This window comes from Schistocerca americana, chromosome 2 (genome assembly GCF_021461395.2).
Source record: "Schistocerca americana isolate TAMUIC-IGC-003095 chromosome 2, iqSchAmer2.1, whole genome shotgun sequence".
Taxonomy (NCBI): Eukaryota; Metazoa; Arthropoda; class Insecta; order Orthoptera; family Acrididae; genus Schistocerca; species Schistocerca americana.
Genome location: NC_060120.1, coordinates 1,108,860,283 through 1,108,876,983, shown reverse-complemented (window position 1 = coordinate 1,108,876,983; position 16,701 = coordinate 1,108,860,283). Strand labels below are relative to the sequence as shown.

Sequence of the window (16,701 nt, the reverse complement as noted above, 5' to 3'; positions counted from 1 at the left end):
ACTGAAGTACAAAACTGTAAATGTGTTGGGGAAACGTTAACTCACGGAGCTCAAATTACCCAGACTGGTTTCATCCATTGTTTCAGAATAGGAGTAGTTGGCGACTTTCAACAAACTTTACATGTAATTTTTCTCCCCTTGCTAAATAATTAAAGGAAGGTGGTTTACAGCTTACTGTATTTTGGCTATACGATTTCAGCATCTACTATGACATCTTAACTTATTCCTTCTTCACTGCTATCACTAAAGTATCCACTGTATGTACCTACAAACATATAACCTAAGGCAAAAAGAGACACACTACATAGGAATCCTCCGAATGCGACAGTACTCGGAAGATATAATTTACATACACAGATAAGGAATGCTTACAGTTTGAGATGGAAATTTCGTGTGACTAGGGCCTCCCGTCGGGTAGACCGTTCGCCGGGTGCAAGTCTTTCGATTTGACGCAACTTCGGCGACTTGCGCATCGATTGGGATGAAATGATGGTGATTAGGACAACAGAACACCCAGCCCCTGAGCGGAGAAAATCTCCGACCCAGCCCGGAATCGAACCCGGGCCCTGAAGATTGACAATATGTCACGCTGACCACTCAGCTAGCGGGAGCGGACAGTTTGAGATAAATTTGTACAAAGAAAGAGCATTAAAAATTGAGCAAACCGTTAACGCGTTGGTCCACCTCTATCCGGTATCAAGCAGTCATTCGGCCCGAGATTATGACGGTGTAATGTGCCAACTGGACAGAATTTGGCACGTTATCCCACAGAAGGATATCTAGCAGCTCTATCAATCAATGTCAAGCCAAATAACCGTTTGACAGTGATTGACAGATATGTCAAGCCAAATAACCGTTTGACAGTGATTGACAGATTTGTTGGATGACCTCCTGAGAGATATCGTGCCGAATTCTGTAGTAGTGGCGCATTAGATCGTCATAACCCCGGGCTGGGTGCAGGGTATTCTCGGTAAAGCTCCAAACTTTCCCAATCGGGAAGAGATTCGGCAACATTGCTGGCCAAGTCAGGCTTCCGCATGGGCGAGCAGAAGCAGTAGAAACTCTCGCCGTGTGCGGGCGGGCATTATCGTGCTGAAATGTAAGCCCACGACGGCTTCCTATGAAGGTAACCAAACGAAGCGTAGATTATCGTCTACCTACCGCTGCGCTATAAGGGTACGGAGGATGACAACCAAACGGATTGTGCTGTGAAAGGAAATGCCACTTCAGACTATTACACCTAGTTGTCTGGTCGTGCGACAGTCGACACTCAGATTCGTATCCGTCTGGAACGTCTCCAGACACGTCTTCGGCCTGAAGTCTCATTGACTGGAGTAGAATTGTCTTCATTGATGAGTCCCGCTTCTCACCGAGACCCGAAGTTTATGACGGTAACCACGACTCCAGAGAGTACCGCGCCACAATCGATAACCCGCGCTCGAAACACTCGTAGCGCATCAGCATTATGGTTTGGCGATACGAAGTATATCGAGCTCCGCAAGGGACCGCAGCTGCCTATCCAAGGGAATCACGTCTGTGGATAGCGATTGGTCAACGCCCGTTACATATCGGAGCACTGGTCTACGGCGGACGGTTCTCTTCGGGGCGCTGAGTCATGTAGACTCTCCAGTTACCGCCGACTCTACAGGCTCCAGCGTTCCTACGTCGTCTGCCGAGACTCAGGCTCCGTAGGCATTGTAGGCCAACCCTGAACTCTACGTAGGCAACACCCAGAATCACAGTGGCAGGACTTTAACAGTTTATAGGACTTACAGGACTTTATAGGACTAATAATTACAAACGTCTAAATCTGCTGGACATTTCATAAGAAGTAGCATCATATAAGTTGAGTATTTCGTCATATTAGCTAAATATATTTTTATAACTGTGAGGAATCTTTGTGACTGAAGGTAAGCTACGGCGTCCTCCTGCAGTCCTAACATGAAGACCAGCGAGGACGTTTCTGGTGCCACCAGGGACAGCGGTGGGGTACCAACCTGATTGTCGCCCGCCATACGGCCCGACAATCAGGAGTGACGGTCTGGGGTGACACTTCATTTCATATCAGGGCTCCTTCGAGTGTCATCCGGGGCATCTCAATAGCGCGGCGGTAGGCCGACTATATTCTACGCTCAGTTTCGTTGCCCTTCATTGCTAGGCATCCTCGTCTTACATTTCAACAAGGCAATGCCCGCCTGTACGCGGCGAGAGTCTCTACTGCTTGTCTTCGTGCTTGCCAAAATCTAAGTTGGCCAGCAAGTTCGCCGCATCTCCCCCCCCCACCCCACCCCACTGACAATGTTTAGGGCATTATGGGGAAGCTCCTCCAAACATCTCGAAACTTTGACGATGGAAGGGGCCAGTTCGACAGAATTTGGTACGCATTTCCCTCAGGAGGACATCCAGCAGCTCAATCATTGCCAAACAAAATAGTTGCCTAACTAAGGAACAGAAGTGGAGTAACGCGCTATTGACGAGCTCAATTTGCGAAGCTGTTCCAATTGAACAAGTCATCCAACTTTTCTGGAATTGTACTCACATGTTTCCTTGAGTATGTCCATCACATTTACACTTTTGGGAATGAACATTGCTACACCATGAAGATGACGTGCTACAGACGCGAAATTTAACTTACAGGTAGAAGATGCTGTGATATACAAATGATTAGCTTTTCAGAGCATTCGCACAAGGTTGGCGCCGGTGGAGACACTTACAACGTGCTCCCATGAGGAAAGTTTCCAACCGATTTCTGATACACAAACAGCAGTTGACAGGCGTTGCCTGGTGAAACGTTGTTGTGATGCCTCGTGTAAGGAGGATAAATGCGTACCATCACGTTTCCGACTTTGATAAATGGTCGGATTGTAGCCTATCACGATTGCCGTTTATCGTATCGCGACATTGCTGCTGGCGTTTGTCGAGATCCAAGGACTGTTAGCAGAATATGGAATGGTGGGTTCAGGAGGGTAATACGGAGCGCCGTGCTGGATCCCAACGGCCTCGTATCACTAGCAGTCGAGATGACAGGCATCTTATCCGCATGGCTGTTACGGATCGTGCAGCCACGTCTCGATCCCTGAGTCAACAGATGGGGACGTTTGCTAGACAACAACCGTCTGCTCGAACAGTTCGACGACGTTTGCAGCAGCATGCACTATCAGCTCGCAGACCATGGTTGCGGTTACCCTTGACGCTGCATCACAGACAGGAGCGCCTGCGATGGTGTACTCAACGACGAACATGGGTGCACGAATGGCAAAACATCATTTCTTCGGATGAATCCTGGTTCTGTGTATAGCATCATGATGGTCGCATCCGTGTTTGGCGACATCGCGGTGAACGCACATTGGAAGCGTGTATTCGTCATCGCCATACTGGCTTACCACGCAGCGTGATGGTACGCCATTGGTTACACGTCTCGGTCACCTCTTGTTCGCATTGACGGCACTTTGAACAGTGGATCTTACGTTTCAGATGTGTTACGACCCGTGGCTCTGCCCTTCATGCGATCCCTGCGAAACTCTACATTTCAGCAGGATATTGCACGACCGCATGTTGCAGGTCCTGTACGGGCCTTTCTGGATACAGAAATGTTCGACTACTGCCCTGGACAGCACATTCTCGAGATCTGTCACCAACTGAAAACGTCTGGTCTATGGTGGCCGAGTAACTGGCTCCTCACAATAAGGCAGTCACTACTCTTGATGAACTGTGGTAACGTGTTGAAGCTGCATGGGCAGCTGTACCTGTACACGCCATCCAAGCTCTGTTGACTCCATGCCCAGGCGTACGGAGGCCGTTATTACGGCCAAAGGTGGTTGTTCTGTATTCTGATTTCTCTGGATCTATGCACCAAAATTTCGTGAAAATGCAATCACATGTCAGTTCTAGTATAGTATATTTATACAATGAATACCCGTTTATGATCTGCATTTCTTCTTGGTGTTGCAATTTTAATGGCCAGTAGTGTACCGAGTGATCAAAAAGTCAGTATAAATTTGAAAACTGAATAAATCACGGAATAATGTAGATAGAGAGGTACAAATTGCCACACATGCTCGGAATGACATGGGGTTTCATTAGAATTAAAAAACACAAAAGTTCAAAAATTGTCCGACAGATGGCGCTTCATCTGATCACAATAGCAATTATTAGCATAACAAAGTAAGATAAAGCAAATATGATGTTCTTTACAGGAAATGCTCAATATGTCCACCTTCATTCCTCAACAATAGCTGTAGTCGGGGAATAATGTTGTGAACAGCACTGTAAAGCATGTCCGGAGTTATGGTGAGGCTTTGGCGTCGGATGTTGTCTTTCAGCATCGCTAGAGATGTCGGTCGATGTCGATACACTTGCGACTTCAGGTAACCCCAAAGCCAATAATCGCATGGACTGAGGTCTTGATACCTGGGAGGCTAAGTACGACGAAAGTGGCGGCTGAGCACACGATCATCATTAAGCGACGCGCGCAAGAGAACTTTCACGCGTCAAGAAATATAGGGTGGAGCTCCATCCAGCATAAACATCATACGTTCCAGCAGGTGTTTATCAGTCAGGCTTGGGATGATGCGATTCTGTAACTTATCGGCGAACCTCTCACCCGTCACGGTAGCAGTACAAAACCAGAATCACGCATTTCCTCGAAGAAAAAAGAGCCGATGACGGTAGATGTGGTAAATCCAACCCATACCGTGACTTTCTCGTCGTTCAATGGAGTTTCCACGACAGTTCTAGGATTTTCGGTAGCCCAAATTCTGCAGCTGTGGAAGTTGACAGACCCTCTGAGCGTGAAATGAGCTTCGTCGGTCCACAACACGTTACTCAACCAATCGTCATCTTCCGCCATCTTCTGAAACACCCACACCGCAAATGCCCTCCGCTTCACTAAATCGCCATGTAACAGTTCATGATGCCGATGGATTTTGTACGGATAGCATCGGAGGGTACGCCTAAGTGCTAACCAAACAGTAGTGTATGGAATGCCGGTGCGTCGTGCGACTGCACGAGTGCTGGCTTCCCCGTGCATAGACAGTCCGGAACCGCGCGACTGCTACGGTCGCCGGTTCGAATCCTGCCTCGAGTATGGTTGTGTGTGATGTCCTGAGGTTAGTTAGGTTTAAGTAATTCTAAGTTCTAGGGGACTGATGACCACAGATATTAAGTCCCATAGTGCTCATAACCATTTGAACCAACCCGTGCATAGACGAACCCGCTACGGTCTCCATTTCTTCCTGAACTATCTCAGCAGCATTACGCCTTGTGCTCGGTCAGCTACTAAGGGGTCTATCGTCGAAACAACCCGTGGTTTCGAACTTCGAAATCATTCTCGCCACATTTGAATTTGTCAACGGACCTTTACCGCTTCGAATCCCCTTCCGATGGCGATAGGATCATAACGCTGAACTAGCACATTCCCCATACTGAAAACACAGCTTCACTGAAAGCTCCTTTTCAGGTAACGTCAACATGTTGCGACTGCTGGCGCATCTGATTCTCTCTCACATTACAGCTCCATTTATACGTGATTGTCATGCGCAGTCACTGACGTTTTGATGTCTAGCGCCATCTGTCGGACATTTTGTGAACTTTGCTTTTTTTTTTGTTCTAATAAAACCCCATGTCATTCCAAACATGTGTGTGTCAATTTTTACCTCTCTGTCTACATCATTCCGTGTTTTATTAAGTTTTCAAATTTATATTGACTTTTTGATCACCCGATATATACAGGTTAGTCCATTGATCGTGACCAGGCCAAATATCTCTCACGAAATAAGCATCATACGAAAAAACTACAATGATCGAAACTCGTCTAGCTTGAAGGGGGAAACCAGATGGCGCTATGGTTGGCTTGTCAGACGGCGCTGCCATAGGTCAAACGGATATCAACTGCGTTTTTTAAAAGTGGGACCCCCCGTTTTTTAATACGTATTCGTGTAGTACGTAGAGAAATATGAATGTTTTAGTTGGACCACGTTTTTCGCTTTGTGACAGATGGTGCTGTAATAGTCACAAACATATGAATCACAATTTTAAACGAACAGTTGGTAACAGGTAAATGGGGGCCAATTATCCTTCCTCCCATAATGCCGTACCATACATAAGCCCGCCAAGGTCCCTGATGTTCCACTTGTCAAAGCCATCGTGGATCTTCCGTTGCCCAATAGTGCATATTATGCCGGTTTACGTTACCGCTAGCAGTGGAAGAAACAAAAGAAAAATTCGGAGTAGGTATTAAAATCCAAGGAGAAGAAATAAAAACTTTTAGGTTTGCCGATGACATTGTTATTCTGTCAGAGACAGCAAAGGACTTGGAAGAGCAGTTGAACGGAATGGATGGTGTCTTGAAAGGAAAATACAAGATGAACATCCACAAAAGCAAAACGAGGATGATGGAATGTAGTCGAATTAAGTCGGGTGATGCTGAGGGAATTAGATTAGGATATGAGACACTTAAAGTAGTAAAGGAGTTTTGCTATTTGGGGAGCAAAATAACTGATGATGATCGAAGTAGAGAGGATATAAAATGTAGACTGGCAATGGCAAGGAAAGCGTTTCAGAAGAAGAGAAATTTGTTAATATCGAGTATAGATTTAAGTGTCAGGAAGTCAGTTCTGAAAGTATTCGTATGGAGAGTAGCCAGGTATGGAAGTGAAACATGGACGATAAATAGTTTGGACAAGAAGAGAATAGAAGCTTTCGAAATGTGGTGCTACAGAAGAATGCTGAAGATTAGATGGGTAGAACATAGAACTAATGAGGAGGTATTGAATAGGATTGGGGAGAAGAGAAGTTTGTAGCACAACTTGACTAGGAGAGGGGGTCGGTTGGTAGGACATGTTCTGAGGCATCAAGAGATCACCAATTTAGTATTGAAGGGCAGCGTGGAGGGTAAAAATCGTAGAGCGAGACCAAGAGATGAATACACTAAGCAGATTCAGAAGGATGTAGGTTGCAGTAGGTACTGGGAGATGAAGAAGCTTGCACAGGATAGAGTAGCATGGAGAGTTGCATCAAACCAGTCTCAGGACGGAAGACCACAACAACAACAACGTTACCGCTGTTGTTGAATGACGCTTCGTCGCTAAATAGAACGGGTGCAAAAAATACGTCATCGTCCCGTAATTTCTCTTGTGCCCAGTGGCAGAACTGTACACGACGTTCAAAGTCGTCGCCATGCAATTCCTGGGGCATAGAATTATGTTACGGGTGCGATAGATGTTGATGTAGCGTGCTCAACACTGACGTTTTTGAGATTCACGATTCTCGTGCAATTTATCTGCTACTGATGTGCGGATTAGCCGCAACAGCAGCTAAAACACCTACTTGGGCATCATCATTTGTTACAGCTCGTGGTTGATGTTTCACATGCAGTTGAACACTTCCTGTTCCCTTAAATAACGTCACTATGCTACTAACGGTCCGGACACTTGGATGATGTCCAGGACACCGAGCAGCATATGTAGCATACGCCCGTTGGGAATTTTGATCACAATAGCCATACATCAAGACGATATCGACCTTTTCCGCAATTGGTAAACGGTCCATTTTAAAACGGGTGATGTATCAAGAAGCAAATACCGTCCTCACTGGCGGAATGTTACGTGATACCATGTACTTATACGTTTGTGACTATTACAGCGTCATCTATCACAAAGCAAAAAAAGTGGTCCAACCAGAACATTCATATTTCTTTACGTAGTACACCAATATGTAATAAAAATGGGGGTTCCTATTTTTAAAAAACGCAGTTGATTTCCGTTTGATCTATGTTAGCCGGCCGGAGTGGCCGAGCGGTTAAAGACGCTACAGTCTGGAACCGCACGACCGCTACGTTCGCAGGTTCGAATCCTGCCTCGGGCATGGATGTGTGTGATGCCCTTAGGTTAGTTAGGTGCAAGTAGTTCTAAGTTCTAGGGGACTTATGACCACAGCAGTTGAGTCCCATAGTGCTCAGAGCCATTTGAACCATTTTTGATCTATGTTAGCGCCATCTAGCGGGCCAACCATAGCGCCATATGGTTTCCCCCTACAAGCTAGACGAGTTTCGTTCTTTGTAGTTTTCTCGTTTGATGCTTATATCGTGAGAGATTTTTGACCCGATCACTATGAATGGACCACCCTGTATATGTCCGACCCATTCAGATAATTCCTTAGCGCTGAAACATTTCTCTCTTTATTTCTCTCTCTTCTTTTTCGCTCAACCCGAAGTTGTGCATCAGCTGTCAGTCTGAGAGCACATTACCAGTTAGTATTGATTGAGAAATGATGGCCGGCCGCGGTGGTCTCGCGGTTCTATGCGCGCAGTCCGGAACCGCGCGGCTGCTACGGTCGCAGGTTCGAATCCTGCCTCGGGCATGGATGTGTGTGATGTCCTTAGGTTAGTTAGGTTTAAGTAGTTCTCAGTTCTAGGGGACTGATGACCACAGATGTTAAGTCCCATAGTGCTCAGAGCCATGTTAAATTAAAAGGAAGGTCAGCGCTGGCCGTAATATTCATGGTTTATTTATAGCACAATCGATTTTCAATCACATAGTGATCATCTTCAGTGCTGGAAGTTAAAAGTTTCACGTAGCGATCAGTGAATAAATACAAAAATCTACAAATCCACCTGAGTATAAACCAACTGCTGGAAAGGACATATCTATGGTGTACAAATTAAACTCATAGACACTGGAATTAAGTCATCAGTAACCAAAACTGAGAAGTGAGCACAATAACTGAAGCCGCTGTTTACATTCACCTTAATTTTTAAGCTATGGAACTGTTACGTAGTGCACTCTACACTGACTGTCGAGACTGAACACACTGTGATAAAATTTTACTTATATAGTAGTGTATTACAGGCTTCTTTACTGTTCTGAAAGTATGTTCACAGAAACAGAGTTATTTGAGGTAACGAACCAAATAAATCATATCTATATTATTATTGTGTAATGAGGTAACGGAGAACATAGGTCGCATGTACCAAAATACTTAGAAAATATTCCGGAACAACAAGTAATATTATCAGCGAGGCTTGGTTTCATCCTACGTATTTCCCGAAAAGACCTGATTGGCGTACAGAACAGCTTTCGATCTCACTTCTTGCGCTGGTCATCACAGGAGCACGCAAAGGAGAAATGCCCATTACACATGAAGTAACCTACGCAACATACCGTAAGATAGCTCGCTGAGCTGCAGTGTGGATGTAGACCTAGAGGCAGTGCCTAGCAGTGTTCTAGTGTATGTGGAGGTCTCATCTGGCATCTCATTGCCCACGTCCCACCGGTGTGCAATACTTAACACCTTACATTCCACACCGGTCGATTTGATTTACTTTCTGACGTTGTTTTAGGGACAATTTGATGGCCTATTAAAGTGAAAGATTTTTCCTCAGCATGATTAAAGTTCTGAAACTTATTTGAGACATACTTCTTCACAATAGCAGTATTGTACACAAATGAGCACAGTAGCCCTGATTAGTTACTGAGTTTCTGGTGGGTACACACCTGCGACACTGCTGTCGACAGGAAAGCTGTGCACACGTTTCTGGTTCTGCTGCTGCTGGGGATCGCCCGGCTGTTGAACATGGCGGTTGCCACCTGGTAATGTCCACATGGTACATTGCACTGTAGTCATAAGCCATGCATTTCTTTGTAACGTTCTTTTACTGATACCAACAGCAAAATGGTATGGTGGCAGTTCCGATGGTATCACTGCTGGAGGTAACGAACCTGTTCAACACAGAGGATGCCGTTCTGGAGAGGATCCACTTGGAGTTTGTGCTTTGATTTGATGCCATTCCAGGTCTCCCTCCACGACTTCCAGGCCGCTGTTGTCACCAGGAAACTGGTGGAGTGGCAGTGGTGCTGATGTCGCCGCTGAGGATAGTGAACGTGGCAGAAGCATTTCAGCACTTAGCTGCTTGGCACTTCATGTTTAGGTTCGACGCAGTTTCGCGTCACCTTCCACCGAGCGAGGTGGCGCAGTGGTTAGCACACTGGACTCGCATTCGGGAGGACGACGATTGAATCCCGTGCCCGGCCATCCTGATTTAGGTTTTCCGTGATTTCCCTAGATCACTCCAGGCAAATGCCGGGATGGTTCCTTTGAAAGGGCGCGGCCGCCTTCCTTTCCCATCCTTCCCTAATCCAAGCTTGTGCTCCGTTTCTAATGACCTCGTTGTCGACGGGACGTTTAACACCAATATCCTCCTCCTCCTCGCGTCACCTTCCAGGATTTTTTCGTAGTATTCCTCTATAGTTATTACTGTAGTGGCAGTGGTGTGACGTTAATGTTGTAGTTAACTAACTGCGCGGGGTAGCCGCGCGGTCTGTGGCGTCATTTCACGGTCCAGGCGGCTCCCCCCACCGGAGGATCGAGTCCTCCCTCGGGCATGGGTGTGTGTGTTGTCGTTAGCGTAAGTTAGATTAAGTTAGATTAAGTAGTGCATAAGATTATGGAACAATGACCTCAGCAGTTAGATCCCATCAGACCTTACAATTCCCGATCACCTGTCCATTTGACCAAGTTTGTCTAGGAGATCACGCACTGTTTTAATGCATTTCCTCGTCGCTTTCCAGGACTCCTTTATAGCTTTTATCTACTGTTGTCACCAGGAAGGCGGTGCGGGCGGCGGTGGTGCTGCTGCCGCTGCTGGGGATCACCAACCTGGTCAACATGGCGGACGCCCCGCTGGACAGGGCCGCCTGGGAGTTCGCGCTCTGGTCCTACGCCACGCATTTCCTCGTCTCCTTCCAGGGCTTCTTCATAGCCTGCCTCTACTGCTTCCTCAACGGCGAGGTAAGTATTGTGCCGCTCAAACTGCTTGCTATCCAAATAACTACCTTGCTGCATACATTCATTTAGCGAGCTGTAACGATTGTGGCCTCTGAGAGGCTTACACGTGAAATGCTTGTAATTAAAAAACGGATTGTGGGAATCATGCTATCTGCATTAGAATGCAAGAAAGAGTGAATATGATGTCAGAGAGGTGGAACATATGCCTGTTGTGGATAGATGCGGAAGGAAATTAGCAGTACACCCTTTCGAAGGAACCATCCCTGTGTTTTTCCCTGAGTTAGGAAAATGATGTAAGGCCTAAATTTTGGAGTCCAGACAAATAATTGAGCCCCACTCGAGCCCAATGGGAGTGCAGTGTCGTACTGCTAGGCAGCTCCCCATAGTATAGGAATGTTATCGACTGGCTTTGCACAGGTACATAATTCCAACGTAACCAAAGGCAATAAACTGAACATACCATCAATGTTTACATAAACTGCAGCATCAACAGCTTTTAATAGCGACAACTTTAAAGGACACCTGGCAGTCCGTCACAGCTAGTTGAGTGTCGACCAAGCGTAACCCCTCCACAACAGAATCGACGCCTAACCTTAAAGAGTGGGATGATACCCAGCCAGGCAGGATCATTGCGTGCTGAAGTTACAGCAGTCTCGTTTCCTGCAGTTTCTCGACTTGCTGTGTAGCGGAGAGTCGGGATTACCGAAGAATGGGATACAACCCCGTCGGCTTTGACCAAAGACGTCAGCAGTTGCCACAGATGATGTATTGCACAGATTTAACAGCAAAGACGAATGTGGAGAAACAAAAGAATGCTTGACAGAGAAAACGCATCGTAGACGTATATCACGTGCATTCACATTTCGAACATACTGTTAAGTATATCGCCTCTTTGAATCCTAGTATCCTATTCTTCAATTAAGCTATGTAGCTCAGCTGAAGGTGTTGGGATGCTACTGCAGAAAAGAAAGAAGAAACAGAGTCAGAAGTAACGTTAGTGTGGAATACCTAGGTAGAAATATATGAGTTGTATCCCCAACTTCAGCTGATATGCGTAGGCTAACTGCAGCACGGGACACAAATTTAACGTAGGCTATGTCGACTTTTTCGTCTTAGCTATCTCTAGTATCCTATTCTTCATTTAACCTATGTAGGTCAACTGAAGTACGGGACAGAAATTTTACAGATGTTGCCTTCTTCGTGTCCGCTGCAATTAGTATCCTATTCTTTCCACTCTTCAGTTGATACATGTATCCCATACTTCGACTGAAAAATATCGTAGTAAAACTAGTGCTAGCGAAGGCGAAGAAAAAGTGACAACTGTAAAATTTGTACTCCGTACTGCAATTGATGAACCCTGCTTCAACTGCTCCATATTCATAGGAGCAGATAAATCCGTATCTACAAAGGAAAATCAAAAAGTAAATCTTGTCCAGATTGAAAAACATTTCTCCCAAATTGTCTCAGACTTACTAAGAATGAAAATAAGTGCCGAATGAAATGGAATGAACATGTGATTTAAATTGACACAAGAGACAAAAATCGTACATGTCTAGTCCCATCTCACATCACATTCATTTATTTAAATTTACATTGATGACTCCTCGCCACTGAAGATAACCGATTTATTATCTATGGCTCGAAAATAATTACATTAATATTTATGAGCAAACTATGACGTCATTGGTCTAAGCCGACGGGTTGTGTCCCATGCTTCAGTTGACCTGGAGACTCAGATCAATCAAACTCTCCGGCAGATGTACAGCAGTGGTCCTGAGATGAGCCAGATTAATATACTGTCAGTAACATCGAGATTGGAGAAGGAATGAATTGATGCATGCGTTCTTTACCGATGACTATTTCTTTAATGTACAGAATCATTCTCTTTGCACTTTAGTCTGGAGAGAATGTGGTGAAATCATGATGAATGGGCATACAGAGTTTCATATACCACTGTTAATGCTCCAAAATGACAATGGTTACGTCTTGGTACACCATGTACGTCTCTTCAGAAACCCGGTAGTCCATGCTCTAACTTCGTAACTTCAATTTTCCAATGTATTGAAGCTGTTCAACATTATTTTCTCAGAATTTTCCGATTATGACTAACGTTTAGAGATTTGTCTGTGACAGATCGGAACGAAAAACTGTTGCACCCGGAAAATCATCCGTGTATAATGCAGGCCGACTGAACCTCCTTCAGTTTCAGGAAATTAAGGCTGCCTCTTAAGCCCACATCTTTAATTATCGTTGGTAAAGTGCATTAGTGTTTGTACTAGTCCCTTGTACTTTCGAAACTCGCCTATGGGAGCGTTGTTTATGCATCAGCCCGTCCGTCCCTCTTATGCTGTCTCAATACTATCCATCATCGTGGCGTCCGTTTGGCCACTGACGCGTTTTACACTAGCCCTGTTGAGAGTCTGTACGCAGAAGCTACCGAACTACCGTTGTCCTAAAGCCTTGACTTTCTCCTCAGCAGGTTGTCTTCCATGCGTGGCCAGCCGTCCTATGCCTCCCTCCTCGATAACTCCTTTGATTGCCAGTAGGGCGCGTCCCTCATCTCTGTTACCTCCTGGAGCTCGCTTGCGGCACTTGCTCCGGCAGTTTAACTTCGCGCTACCGGCAACTTTCCAGGTGGGTCTGAACCCCTCACTACCTTGGCTTCGTGTGGGGCCCATGTTTACCTTGGCCTTCTTCCTAAGTACACTGCTAAAGCCTCTCTCTATCGCCTTCAGTTGCACGACCTTCTCATGGAACTTCGTGCCTTTGTGTACACTGATAGCTCTCGGACTGACCGTCGCGTCAGGTGTGCCTTCTTCATTGGCGCCGTATCAGATTCCGGCACACTGCTCAGTGTTTGCAGTGGAGCTCTTCGCCCTGTATGAGGTCACGGAGCGCATCCAGCGACACACACTTCTTCATTGTGACATCTCCTCAGACTCTCTCAGCGCCTTTCAAATCCTCTGTGTGGTCTACATCACCCATCCCATAGTGCAACGGGTCCAGCAAAACTTTCATTTGATTACTCTTGATGGGACCACGGTGCTGTACATGGGTTCCCCCGGTCATGTCGCTGTGACAGGAAACGCGGCTGCTGACGCTGCTGCCGAGGCGGCAGTCCTCGTACCTCAGCCCACTTGTTCTTATATTCCCTCCGTTGATCTCTGTGTTGCCGTCTTTCAGCAAATGGCGTCACTTCGGCATCACCACTGGTCTTCCCTTCATGGGAACAAGCTCCAGGTTATTAAGCCTCTCCCAGTGCCTTGGACGGCATCCTCTCGGCCCTTCCGCTGCGAGGAGGTCATTTTAACTAGGTTGCGTAATGGGCACTGCATTTTTAGCCATCGTCATTTGGTAAGTGGCGTTCCCTCGCCACCTCGTGCACATTGCGCCCAACTTGTAACTATCTGCCATTTCCTGACGGAATACCCAATATTCAACCTTTTACGTTCCAGCTTGGGTTTCGTCTGAGTTATCGGCCGTTTTAGCGAACATCGCGAGGGCTGTCGACAGCATTTTACGTTTTATCCGCGTAGCTATATGGCGATGGCCACTTCATTTTTAGTTTCGGACCTCCGTTTCTCTATGCCGTATTTTATTGACCGCTCTCCGCGTCCCTGTTTTTAGCTGAGTTCTCTTCCTTCGACTGGGATTGTCGTGTAGTCGTTCTTAACTCCTGTTTTTGGCTTTGTGTTTCACAGTTTTGACATGCACCCGTATGACGCTAGTTTTTTTTTTCGCCCTAAAGCAAAACAAGACAGAGATAATTGGCGTGATGGGAACTTATCTTAATTCTGAAAGTGAAAGGAATTTTCACATCAGAAATTAGGTTTTGCAATGGATCAAACGGCCAGTATTCGTTATGGTAACAAACTTGCAGTGTTCAAGGCTACATCCAAGATTTCTTTACTCTGAGAGAGTGGTGTTTATCTTGATCTCCGTGGGATGAGGCCATTGAGATTGGTGGCTCGGTTGGTGCTTTTCGAGAGCACTAATTCGACTTATAAAAGTTTCACGATATTCGCCTCTCATCTCCGCCATCAAGAAAATATTAACAACATTGAACTGCTCGGGATACGTAGAGGTTTCTCCAGCAGCTGATCCAATGACATATGAATTAGATAGATGACGTAGAGACATCTCAGCGTAAACGGTAACTGTTTATATTCAAATTTTTCTAAAGTATGACGATCTTTTTCTAAAGAAGTTGTTGCGATATCTGATTATGTGCCTGGATATAAATAAACCGTTGTAATTACTAGTCGTATATTCTATATAACATCATGCCAAAAATAAGAACTATTCTGGCTCGTGTCATTTAATAACGATAAAATGCTGGTAAGTATATTTTATAAACATATTTTATGAATGGCTTGTAGTCACAGGAACAGAGAGAAAGTGTTCCCGAAGAGCAGCTTCAAAATGGTCTGCAGATATGAAGGAAAACAATGGAAAACATAGGAGATAAGATTTGAGAACGAGTTCAAGAAAACTGACTGGAATACTAACGGAATCCGAGCCACATCAGTCTCTTAACTTTTAGAGCTATAAGATTGGCGTTCAGCAATTTAAATTTTTTTTTCTTAAATGGTTTATTCTATTAAGCTTTTTCACATCTATCTGTCATTTGTATATAGGAGGAACGTTACTGAAATCTGACGAATTTGTTGTTTTAAATCGTTGTACAACAGAGTACCAAGAAATAAATGTACACTATGTTCTGTAGAGAAATCTAATATCGGTGGTTCTCTATTTCTGATTTGCAATATCGCCTAGATATAATATGCTTGATGTTGCCAAATAAAAATATTTATCTTTTAATACAAGGCCAACGACTTCGTTTCGAGGTGGAAGGTCAGAAAATTAAGCCCGGGTTCCCGGGCTCGATTCCCGGCGGGGTCAGGGATTTTCTCTGCCTCGTGATGACTGGGTGTTGTGTGATGTCCTTAGGTTAGTTAGGTTTAAGTAGTTCTAAGTTCTAGGGGACTGATGACCATAGATGTTAAGTCCCATAGTGCTCAGAGCCATTTGAAACATTTTTTTCAGAACATTAAGACAGAAATTGTGTGTCGCACTGTATCAGTTGTAGCGTAGGCAACTCATTCAGCCCTCGTTGAATAGAGGAGAGAACTCTTAGTAGGCACCTGAGGAAACTATGTGTACAAAGGTGTAATGAGCGTGAAAGACATTCAGGAAGTCACGCAATTAATTTTCTTAACTTCCGAAAAAATCGTTAAAGCACACGCGGAAAGGCGATTAAAATTAAAGGTAAAGACAATAATGTACACAGTTTTACTTTGAATCTAAAAGTTATTTTACGCTCGATTTCGGACGTAATATACAACAGGAAAAAGATATAAGCTTACGAACATGAGTGTGCAAATTCTGGAATGATAAGAAGCGTACAGTTAGTGGTGACGTCATCGCTTTCCAACACTGTCTAGCCCCACATCCAGTTCCGACGTACGTATCGCGAGCAGAAATGGGACTCAACAGGTCAGACCTTATTCGAAAAGATTAGTGTAAACGTTTGTAATAAAATAAAAATTCAGAGAAGAATTGCATATACGATATTAAAAATAGTGGTAATTTCAGTCGGTCGATTTAAAATCCGACACCGGTCATTAAATAATTTTTAATAACTACACTATCGAAAACGGGGAGTGTTACACAACGACGTACTGGCGGTCCCAGCAAAGAAAAATCGCTGGCATCACCGGGAATCGAGCTCGGATCTTGTACGTGGTAGTCAGCCGCAATGACCACCTAGCTATGGAGGCAGATGCTCATCACATAACGGGTTTTAAATTATTGAAGTTTCACTTCACTCAGGACTGATGCCAGCCATCAACGTCGGTATGAAATGTGACCCCTACTGGTAGGAATACACGTTTTCATTCGTTGTAGCATAGAAGCAAA

The 16,701-nt window shown here is 45.1% G+C and overlaps 1 protein-coding gene across 1 annotated transcript in view; it reads left to right on the top strand.

Annotated features, from left to right (window-relative positions):
- The window catches only part of LOC124595302 (PDF receptor-like), a gene marked incomplete at its 3' end in the record, with an annotated part of 401,917 nt that overhangs the window by 365,303 nt on the left and 19,913 nt on the right, over positions 1 to 16,701 (top strand). Inside the window, exon 12 of the mRNA XM_047133989.1 lies at positions 10,602 to 10,785. Within this exon, the coding sequence (XP_046989945.1) occupies positions 10,602 to 10,785 (184 nt within the window). The remainder of the gene's footprint in view (positions 1 to 10,601; positions 10,786 to 16,701) is intronic.